General features: G+C 46.4%; 1 protein-coding gene across 1 annotated transcript in view; it reads left to right on the forward strand.

Annotated features, from left to right (window-relative positions):
• The window catches only part of PLOD1 (procollagen-lysine,2-oxoglutarate 5-dioxygenase 1), a gene marked incomplete at its 5' end in the record, with an annotated part of 19293 nt that extends 8455 nt beyond the window's left edge, over positions 1–10838 (forward strand). Inside the window, 10 exons of the mRNA XM_015824733.1 lie at positions 767–888; positions 973–1077; positions 2542–2667; positions 3044–3185; positions 5103–5216; positions 6969–7034; positions 8515–8619; positions 8818–8964; positions 9614–9739; positions 10683–10838. Of these exons, the coding sequence (XP_015680219.1) occupies positions 767–888; positions 973–1077; positions 2542–2667; positions 3044–3185; positions 5103–5216; positions 6969–7034; positions 8515–8619; positions 8818–8964; positions 9614–9739; positions 10683–10838 (1209 nt within the window). The remainder of the gene's footprint in view (positions 1–766; positions 889–972; positions 1078–2541; positions 2668–3043; positions 3186–5102; positions 5217–6968; positions 7035–8514; positions 8620–8817; positions 8965–9613; positions 9740–10682) is intronic.
• Positions 10839–11611: the final 773 nt, after the last annotated feature.

Genomic DNA, 11611 nt, shown 5'->3' on the forward strand with positions numbered 1-11611 from the left:
CTGGCTGAGAAGGCAGCCCCCCCTCACTCAGCCCCCCTCCTCCCGGCAGATTGCCCCCCCCATTCATAACCCACAAGGGCAAACGGTGAATGTGCTGCTACGCTCTCCCTCCCACGCACACAAACACATGTAGGTATTTATTCAACCCTCCCCATCACACAGATCCAGATTCCAAGCTTAGCAGAGCAAGAGTCCCTGGGGAACCAATGGGCACACACAAAGTCCAGGAATTGAACAGACCAGGATACACAACACAAGGCACCAGACTGGGCACGTTGCTCCAAGAACACTCAAGTCCTCAGGGCGGGGTTAAGTAGGCGATGCCGGTGCAGCCCTTCATGAGAGGCAAAGTTGCCTCCTCACGAATAGTCGAGCTGACCCACATTCTGCCTGTCTCCTCTCTGCTCTACATGTCCTTGGATCAGGAGGAGGTGTGGATTCCACCTCCTCCTCGTTGCTAACGGATGGCAGCTGCTCCCGGTCCCTGCCTGGAGCCTCTGGACCAACTTGCTGCAGCTCACCTCCTTCAGCTTTAGCCTGTCGCTCCTCCAATCGACCCAGCTGAGGGGGCTCCATCAGGCTGGCACTCTCCGAGCCCCAATCCTGAGCAACACTCAACTCCACACTTTGCAGACTCAGACTCGCCCTCCTCTGAACTGCCATCCGGAGAGGAGTCCGGGGGCGGATCGATGACAGTGAATGAGGCAACTTGCCAGAATGACTGGCCCCGTCGGTAACCTCTCCCTCTGCTTCTTGTCGCGCGCAGGAGAAACATCACCTGTCCCAGGTGAGCTCCTTTGTGGACGAGCACGGCCAGGAATATCGCTCCCTCAAAGTGATGGGGCCGGAGGAGAATCTGGAGAACGCCGATGCTCGCAACGTGAGCATGTAAGAAACGCGGAGAGGTCCCCCCCAACTCGGTTCCTTTCCCCTGCGGCTGGGACCTGACTCGTCTGCTTCCTCCCCTTCCAGGAATATGTGCAAGCAGAACCCGGCGTGTGAATATTACTTCAGTCTTGATGCCGAGGTGGTGCTCAAGAACCCCGATACCCTGCAGATCCTGATGGAACAGAATAAGTGAGTTGGGTTTTGCGCTGTAGGTTGCCCTCCTGGGACTGGCAGGCCAAAGGGAATGGGGTAGAGTAGAGTAGGGTAGAATAGGATAGAGATAGAGATAGAGATAGAGATAGAGATAGAATAAAATTGAAGGGATAAAGAATGGGATAGAATGGAATGGAATGGAATGGAATGGAATGGAATGGAATGGAATGGAATAGAATAGAATAGAATAGAATAGAATAGAATAGAATAGAATAGAATAGAATTGACAGAGTTGGAAGAGATGAAGGTCATCTAGTTCTACCTCCTGTTCAGGCAGGAAACCCAATACCATTTCAGACAAATGGCTGTCCAGTCTCTTCTTAAAAACGTCCAGTGTTGGAGCATTCACCGCTTCTGGAGGCAGGTTGTTCCACCGGTTAATTGTTCTAAGTGTCAGGAAGACCCAGCTGTTCCTTTCTATACATCATAGAGGGATCTGCTAGATCAAAACAGATTCTATTGTCCGCACCTGCTCTGGAACTTTAATTATTGTTGGATTTTGAGGTTGAATCCCTAAGGATATTTTTATACAGGCAGTCCTCGACTGTTCACTTTAGTGACCATTCAAAGTTACAACGGCACTGAAAAAAGTGACTTATGACCATTTTTCACAATTACAGCCTTTGCTGTGCCTGCCATGATCACATGATCAAAATTCAGTTGCTTGGCAACTGGCTCATGTTTATGACGGTTGCTGTGTCCTGGACTCTTGTGACCCCCTTTTGCCACCCTCTGACAAGCAAAGTCAATGGGAGAAGCCAGATTCACTTAACAACCGTGTGGCTAACTTAACAACTGCAGCGATTCACTTAACAAGTATGGCAAGAAAGGTCGTAAAATGGGGCAAAATTCACTTAACAAACGTCTCAACAACAGAAATTTTGGGCTCAATTATGGTCATAAGTCGAGGGCTACCTGTAGAGAGAGTATGAATTACCTTGGCTATCTGGAGTCTTTTTAAGGATGGAGTGGACAAATAGCCTCACTCATTCCTACAACTATATCGTCCAAAAATGAACACGCCTCCTCCTCCTTCTTCTTCTTCTTCTTGAAAGTGTTTTTAATGCCTTCTCTCTCTCTCTTCCTCTCTCCCTCTCTTCCTCTTTTTCTCTCTCTCTCTCTTCCTCTCTCTTCCTCTCTCTTCTCTCTGTCTCTTCCTCTCTCTCTCTCTTCCTCTCTCCCTCTCTCTCTTTCTCCCCTCTCTTCCTTTTTCTTCCTCTCTCCCTCTCTCTCCCCCTCTCCCTCTCTTCCTCTCTTTCTTCCTCTCTCCCCCTCTCCCTCTCTCTCTCCATCTCTCCCCCTCTCCCTCTCTCTCCCTCCCTGTCTCTTCTTCTCTCTCCCTCTCTCCATGTCTCTCTCTTTCTCCCCCTCTCCCTCCCTCTCCCTCTCTCCATCTCTCTCTCCCTCCCTCCCTCCCTCCCCCCTCTCTCTCTCTGCCAGGTTTGTGATTGCTCCTCTCGTGAGCCGCATGGGGAAGCTGTGGTCGAATTTCTGGGGGGCCTTGAGTCCTGACGGCTATTACGCCCGCTCAGAGGATTACAAGGACATTGTCCAGAGGCAGAGGATGTGAGTAGAGAAGGCTCCCCAAATTCCCCTTGAAAGCGCTCTTCTCTGGGGGGCTGTGAGTCTCATGGCTGAAGAGAGCGAGGGGGTTCAGAAGGTGCTTTCTTTGTGTTCAGTTCCAAGGGGCTTTGACTCGGACACTGACGCACCATCAGGTTAGTTAACACAACACCAAGCCTTGTGCATCAAGAGGCATTTTGTGCAGGCTTTTACTGGTTCCCTGTTGAAAATAAGCCTCTGTGACAAAAATCAAAAATAATTTGTTTTTCAGTTTGCTTCATTCTTTATTATCGGGCCCGGTTCTTTTTATGCCTATTTGACTCTCCCTCTCTCCCCACCCCTCTCTCTGTCTGTCTGTCTGTCTGTCTGTCTGTCTCAGTGGCCTCTGGAACGTCCCATACATTTCCAGCGTCTACCTGGTCAAGGGCAGCGTCCTAAGGTCACAACTAGCCCAGCGGGACCTTTTCCACAGTGGCAAACTGGATGCCGATATGGCTCTGTGCCACAACATCCGTCAGCAGGTTGGTTGGTGGGGGAAGCCAGAAGCTCTGCCTCTGCAGAATTGACTTGAATTCTCTATTGGCCCAGTGTGATCGGACACACGAGGCATTTGTCTCCGGTGCATCAGCTCACGGTGTACATATAAACAGCAGGTCATAGGCTCGCCTGATACGCCAGTTGCGCCCCTTTCTGGATCGGGACGCCCTACGCAGGGTCACTCAAGCCCTCGTTGTTTCCCACCTGGACTATTGCAATGCTCTCTACATGGGGCTCCCCTTGAGGTGCACCTGGAGGCTCCAGCTAGTCCAGAATGCGGCTGCGCGGGGGATTTTGGGGGCCTCTAGATGCTCCCATGTAACACCACTCCTGCGCGAGCTGCACTGGCTGCCGGTGGCCTTCCGGGTGCACTTCAAGGTGTTAGTAACAACTTTTAAAGCGCTCCGTGGCAATGGACCTAGGTATCTGCAAGACCGCCTCCTACCAAACACCTCCCTTCGACCAGTCCGCTCCCACAGAGAGGGCCTCCTTAGGGTGCCGTCGGCCAGTCAATGCCGGCAGGCGACCCCCAGGGGGAGAGCCTTCTCCGTGGCAGCTCCTGCCCTCTGGAATGACCTACCCCCCCGACCTACGTACAGTTGCGGACCTGCGCCTTTTTCGCCAAGCCCTGAAAACTCATCTGTTCCATGTAGCCGGCCTGGAGTAGTTTTGATTGGGTTTTGTTAGGGGTTTTATATTTTAGAGCAGGCTTTTATGTAATATTTACTGTGATTTTTATTATTGCCTGTTCACCGCCCTGAGTGAATTTAAATAATAATAATAATAATAATAATAATAATAATAATAATAATAATAAGTCATAGTCATAGCTACAGTCATTAATCCTAAATTACAAACAGCCATTATTGAATCATAAGAAACCAATAGAAGAAGTTAGTAGGAAAGATGAGAAAGGATGATAAATGAGCCAATGCTGTGGGAATTACCGGTAAGTGTTCAGCAGAGTGATGGCATGAGGGGAAAAAACTATCTTTATGTCTGTCCCAAAGATACTTTTTCAAGAGGCGACTGGACTTCCTTGTTTTTCCTTTGAAGACGTTTCGCTTCTCATCCGAGAAGCTTCTTCAGCTCTGACTGGACGATGGGGAATGGAAGGGTTTATACTCCTTGCAGACAGCCGGTCATTTGCATCCTTGTAGAGAGTCATTGAGGCCACTTGGAGGATTATCTGTGTTGTCAGGGTCACTGAGTGGTGCAAATGGGTGTGGAGCCTTCTTGGAATTGTTGACAGAACTGTGTTGCAGACTGGAGAGAGATGATGTCGTATCGCTCTCCCTCCGATGAGAGAGGGCTGTTCAGTTTTGACCTAGATGGCCTCTTTGACCCCTCTTTCAAACCATTTGCTCCTCTCTGTCCAAAATGTGGACCTTGCCATCTTCAAAACGGTGGCCTTGTTCTTTTAAATGCAGATGGACTGCTGAATGTTGTCCCTACAGGTTTATTCTCCAATGTAAAAGCATTTTTGGAACAACTATGACCTGGATGAGTGAGAATCATCCACAGACATCTTTATGTCTGGCTGTTTTGGCATGCAATTGCCCTATAGCGGCGTCCTGAAGGGAGAAGTTGAAACAGATTACGTCCAGGATGTGAGGAGCGTGTAATTATTTTCTCGGCCCTCTCCCTGGCTTGTGCGATGTACAGATCCGCAGTGTAAGGCAGGCTGTTTGTGATGGTTTTTTCTTTGCAGTCCTAACTAACCGTCAGGGTTATATTATACAAGGTGCAGAAGAAGACAAAGAAAGTGGAAGAAGACTGCAAATAAAACGAAGCATCAGGGTTATTGGGAGTTATAGTCTCGTAAGAGTGGTTGGGGGGGGCAGAGATTTCCCATCTTTCAGTAGATCCATGCAATAGAAGGGCTTCGCTTTTTTCTGCAGGGGGTGTTCATGTTTGTGACAAACCAGCAGCCGTTTGGGCACATCCTGTCCTTGGAGAATTATCAGACAAGTCACCTGCACAACGATCTCTGGCAAATCTTCAGCAACCCGGAGGTGAGAAGGCTTTCTATAATAGCTTTTAGGTATTCAGAGAATACAATGGAATGGAACGGAACAGAATAGAATAGACTACAGTGAAGAGAGATTGGAATGGAATAGAATAGAATAGAATAGAATAGAATAGAATAGAATAGAATAGAATAGAATAGAATAGAATAGAATAGAGTAGGATTGGATAGGAATAAGAATAGAATAGAATAGAATAGAATAGAATAGAATAGAATAGAATAGAATAGAATAGAATAGAATAGAATAGAATAGAATAGAATAAAGAAAGATTTTGAATGGAATTGAATTGAATTGAATATAGAATAGAACAGAACAGAATAGAATAGAATAAAGAGGGAATGGAATGGAATTGAATATAGAATAAAAACAGAATAGAATAGAATAGAATAGAATATGGAATAGAATAGAATAGAATAGAATAGAATATGGAATGGAATGGAATGGAATAGAATAGAATAGAATAGAATAGAATAGAATAGAATAGAATAGAATAGAGTAGAGTAGGATTGGATAGGAATAAGAATAGAATAGAATAGAATAGAATAGAATAGAATAAAGAAAGATTTTGAATGGAATTGAATTGAATTGAATATAGAATAGAACAGAACAGAATAGAATAGAATAAAGAGGGAATGGAATGGAATTGAATATAGAATAAAAACAGAATAGAATAGAATAGAATAGAATAGAATAGAATAGAATAGAAAATAGAATAGAATAAAGAGAGATTGGAATGGAATGGAATGGAATTGAATAGAGAAGAGAAAAGAAGAGTTGGAAGGGACCTTGGAGCTCATCTAGTCCAACTCCCTGCTCAGGCAGAAAACCCTATATACCCGTAGTGGCGAACCTATGGCACGTGTGCCACAGGTGGCACGCAGAGCCCCCTCTATGGGCACACGCACCATCGCCCCAGTCCTAGGCCTTCAGCTGGGTTTTATAAAACCTTTTCGCTTTAGGCCTCCACCGCCGTGTGCAAAAAAAAAAAAGATTCAATCAATCAGTCAATTTCAACTTCTCGGGGGAAAAAAAAAGATCTTGCAAAGTTGGAATTGATTGATTGAACTTTTTAGTCCCACCCAGTCTGTCGTTAGGATCGAAGCCACACCCACCCAATGGGCCACGCCCACCCAATTGGTCATACCCACCCAATGGGCCACACCCATCCAAAGGGCCACGTCTACCCGGCACCTGGCGATACATAAGTGGGTTTTGGGTTGCGGTTTGGGCACTCGGTCTCTAAAAGGTTCACCATCACTGCTATATACCATTTCAGACAAATGGCTGTCCAATGGTCTCTTTCTCTGCAACCTGAGAGGGAGGCAGGTGTGGGGTGAAGTAGGGGCCAGTTAAAAAGGATTGTAAAAAAGAAGAGCCGTCCTGGGGGGGGAAGAGAATTTGGGAACAAGGGCTCACGCAGAAAGAGGGGGGGGGGCAGAGGCTGAAGAACCAGGAATTACAGAGGTTGGGGCCTGCAGTCTCCAAAAGCAGGTTTTCGACAGGGAGGGGCCAGGATGAATTGGAGCAGAGAGCAGCTGGGAAACGTGAGAACTGGGCGGGCTTTCCGAAGGCACAAATGGTGCCTTTATGACTTCCTCGTTTGAACCCAGCCCCGGAAAGTTTGAGAAAGGGGAGGGGGCTTTTCAAGAGAGGCCATCCTCCTCGCTAAGAGACCTTTAAGGAGAAAGAATGGCAAACCGACCCATTTTCACTTATTTTTCCTCTCTCCCAAAACAGGACTGGAATGAGAAATACATCCACCCCAACTACACGGACGCCTTAAAGGGCAAATTGGTAGAAACGGTAAATGGTTTGTCTTTATTGCAAAGTAGAATTGGGATGCGGCAGAAAGGAGGAGAGTCCAGCAGTTGCAACACTTCGCTCAGTGGCCGTTCAAAGTTACACAAGTGACTGACGACTGTTTTTCACACTTAACGACCGTTGCAGCATCCCCACGGTCACGTGATCAAAAGTCGGATGCTCGGCAGCTGATACATATTTATGACGGTTGCCGAATCCCGGAGTTGCGGGATCCCCTTTTTTCAACCCTCTGACGAGCAAAGTCCATGGGGAGGCCTAGACACACTTAACCGTGTGGCTAACTTAACAACTGCAGTGATTCACTTAACAACGGTGGCCAGAAAGGTCCTAAAATGGGGCAAAACCCACAACTATCTCGCTTAGGAACAGAAATTTTGGGCTCAGTTGAGGTCATAAGGGGAGGACTGCCTGTACTGGAATGGGATGTTTAATTTTTTTCTTTATTGTTTTAAAATATTTTTAGAATTTTAATTGTAATGTTATGCTTTAGATTCTGAGTTGCCCATAATTGTTTACTGGGATGGCGGGTATATAAATAAAAATTTAATTTAATTTAATTTAATTTAATTTAATTTAATTTAATTTAATTTAATTTAATTTAATTTAAATAATAATAATAATAATAATAATAATAATAATAATAATAATAATAATAATAATAATAATAATAATAATAATAATAATAATAATAATGGTGATGATGATGATGATGATGATGATGTTGGAAGGGACCTTGGAGGTCATCTAGTCCAACCCCCTGCTCATTCAGGAAACCCTATACCATTTCAGACAAATGGCTGTCCAGTCTCTTCTTAAAAACTTCCAGTGTTGGAGCATTCACCGCTTCTGGAGGCAGGTTGTTCCACTGGTTAATTGTTCTAACTGTCAGGAAGTTTCTCCTTAGTTCTAGGTTGCTTCTCTCCTTGATTAGTTTCCAGGAGAGATAAATAAGATAAATAAATAAGAATAGAATAGAATAAAAATAAAATAAAATAAAATAAAATAAATAAGAATAGAATAGAATAAAATAAAATAAAATAAAATAAAATAAAAAGTGAAGTGAAATAAAATAAATAAAATGAAATGAAAAGTGAAGTAAAATAAAATAAAATAAGTAAAACAAAATAAAAGTGAAGTAAAATTAAATTAAATTAAAAAAATAAAACGTGAAAAAATAAAATAAAAAATGAAGTGAAGTGAAATAAAATAAAATAAAAATAAATAAAATGAAAAGCAAAGTAAAAGAAAAATAAAATAAAAAGTAGTGAAGTGAAATAAAATTAAAATGAAATAAAATGAAATGAAAAGTGAAGTGAAATAAAATAAAATGAAAATAAAATAAATAAAAATGAAATAAAATGAAAAGTGAAGTGAAATAAAATAAAATAATGAAAGCTACAGACTGCCCCAGGGCGGGGGCAACAGACCCCAGGACTTCACCCCTTGTCCTCCCCTCGTCCAGCCCTGCCCGGATGTCTACTGGTTCCCCCTGTTCACCGACGTGGCTTGCGACGAGCTGGTGGAGGAGATGGAGCACTTTGGGCAGTGGTCCAAGGGAGGCAACAAGGTAAGAGGCGGCTCATCCGAGGAGGGGCCGGATCGATCCTTCCTTCCTTCCTTCCTTCCTTCCTTCCTTCCTTCCTTCCTTCCTTCCTTCCTTCCTTCCCACTGGGGTCGCTTCCTTGGCCAAGTTGGCCAGGCAAGCGACCGGTTCTAACATTTTTTGCGAGCAGCTACCGGCTAACTTTACCCGCTGTTTTTAAAGGACCAGAGGATTCTAGGGGGCTACGAGAACGTCCCGACCATTGACATCCACATGAACCAGGTCAACTTTGAGCGCGAGTGGTACAGATTTCTCCTGGATTACATAGCGCCCATCACGGAGAAGCTCTACCCTGGCTACCACACCCAAGTGAGTTCACTTGATAGGTGCTGGGATTGGAAACTCAGCCAATCAATCAATCAGAATAGAGCTGGAAGGGACCTTGTAGGTCATCTAGTCCACCCCCCTGCTCAAGCAGGAGACCCTGTGCTATTTCAGACAGGTGGCTGTCCACTCTCTTCTTTAAAACCTCCCAGGATGAAGCATCCATAACTTCTGGTGGCAAGCTGTTCCACCGGTTAATTGTTCTCACCGTTAGGAAGGTTCTCCTTAATTCCAGGCTTCTTCTCTCCTTGATTAACCAATCAGAATAGAGTTGGAAGGGACCTTGAAGGCCTTCTCGTCCAACCCCCTATTCAAACAGAAGACCCTCTACATTTCAGACTAGTCTCTTCTTAAAAACGTCCAGTGATGGAGCACCCACAACTTCTAGTGGCAAGCTGTTCCACTGGTTAATTGTCCTCACTCGCGGGAGAATTTGAACTGGTGGCCCTCCCCCCCCAAAATGAAGGACTTTTGGGGCAGGCCGAGAAAAAGAAGAAAATACGAGGCCACGCACACCCCAAAAGCAGCCGTCGCTAAGCATTTCTCTTTCTCCACTCGCTTGTAACTGAGGACGGCCTGCCAAAGGTTGCACAAGCCATTGTCCGGCCCAGCCCGATTCTTTCCTTCTCTGCAGACCCAGTTTGAGCTGGCCTTTGTCGTCCGCTACAAGCCGGACGAGCAGCCTTCCCTGATGCCGCATCACGACGCTTCCACGTTCACCATCAACATTGCCTTGAACCGTGTTGGGATCGATTACGAAGTGAGCCTGAGACCTTTGGGCCGCCTTAAAGGGAGAGCCAAATGGCCGAGTCCCTGCAGCCAGGAGATGGGGAGAGAGAAGAGGGTGAAATAATCGGGGGGGGGGGATGTTTATCGCTGTGCCCAGAGGGCCAAGGCCAGAACTGGGGGGAGGAAGGAATATTTGATTTTGGCTAAGGGTTAGAAGGCAGTGGGGAATATTAAGCCAAAACGGAAGCTGAAGCTGGACAGGGGGGGAGGGAGGGAGGAGATGAGAAAGGGAGAAGGAAGGAAAGAAGGAAGGAAGGAAGGAAGGAAGGAAGGAAGGAAAGTTTATCACAGGGAGGGAGGAAGGAAGGAAAGGAAGGAGGGAGGGAGAGAGGAAGGGAGGGAGGGGAGACAGGAAGGAAGGAAGAAGATGGGAGGGAGGGAGGAACAAAGGAAGTAGAGAAAGTTTATCATGGAGGGAGGAAGGAAGGAAGGAAAGGAAGGAGGGAGGGGACAGGAAGGGAGGGAGGGGAGACAGGAAGGAAGGAAGGAGATGGGAGGGAGGGAAGGAAGGAAGGAAAGAAGAAAAGTTTATCACAGAGGGAGGAAGGAACGAAGGAAGGAAGAAGAGAAAGTTTACCATGGAGGGAGGGAGGGAGGAAGGAAAGGAGGGAGGGAGAGAGGAAGGGAGTGTGAGAATGTGAGAAAGAAAGGAAAGAAAGAAAGAAAAAGAAAGGAAAGAAAGAGAAAGAAAGAAAGAAAGAAAGAAAGAAAAAGAAAGAAAGAAAGAAAGAAAGAAAGAAAGAAAGAAAGAAAAAGAAAGAAAAGTTTATCACAGAGGGTACCACTGCAGAATTCCAGCACTGAGCCGAGGCTTGGTTGAGACGTCTGCCGAGTGCCTTTTGCAATGTGGCAGCTGGATCCCCTGGCAGGCAGGAGGCTCAACATAGCCCCCCTCTGCTTCTCTTCCCTTGCAGGGCGGGGGCTGCCGCTTCATCCGCTACAACTGCTCCATCCAAGCCCCCCGGAAGGGCTGGACCCTCCTGCACCCGGGCCGCCTGACCCATTACCACGAGGGCCTCCCCACCACCAAAGGGACTCGCTACATCGCCGTCTCCTTCCTCGACCCTTAGAGCCGCCACGGGGGGGGGAGAGAAAAACTCGGGGAGGGGGGGATGTTGTTTTTGGCCAACCCATTTGACCCCCCCTGGCTGCAGGAAAGAGTGCTGGACTTCTTCCAGAACAGATCATTTTGATTGGATTCTGCTTGACCGCCAGGGGGATGGCCTAGAGTCAGAAGGATCCCTTGAGGCACTCTGCCCACCCTCAGCCCCAGCCAGCCAGAGACGTTTGACCGCCCTGCTTTCCACCAGGGGAGAGCGCCCACCTCCTTCCTCCCTGCCTCAGTTTCCACCTTTTTCCTTTCAACGGCAGTGGCCCAAGACGTGTCGGAGTCCAAAGGGGATGCCTTCACACGGATCCTGGTTCTGACAGAAGGGAGCCTCTTAAAACCATCGCTGGAATTTTTTTGCATGGCACCCAGGATTGCCACAAAAAGGTTGGAAATAGGATCCCTCAAGAGGACAAGAAAGAAAATTCATGGCATCCTTTGTTCACCGTAGCTTTATATTTCTCTCTCTCGGGAAGCCCGGCAAGAGGAGAAATGCTTGGAAATTTTTCAGGCATACCAAAGGCACCTCAGATCCCGATGCCGGAGCAGAGAGTTTTTCTACCTGTGTATTTATTTAAAAGCCGCCCCCTTTGTTCAGTCGGCCACTTTTCCTGCACAAGTTGTACAGATTTCGCTAGGAGATAAAAAAAATTTTTTACGTAAATGTCTGACATTAAAAAGAGTTTTATTTTAAAGAGCCAAACGCCTGCCTGCCTGCCTTTTTCTCAGCCTGTT

This window comes from Protobothrops mucrosquamatus, unplaced genomic scaffold (genome assembly GCF_001527695.2).
Source record: "Protobothrops mucrosquamatus isolate PMUCROS unplaced genomic scaffold, P.Mucros_1.0 scaffold2331, whole genome shotgun sequence".
Lineage (NCBI taxonomy): Eukaryota > Metazoa > Chordata > Lepidosauria > Squamata > Viperidae > Protobothrops > Protobothrops mucrosquamatus.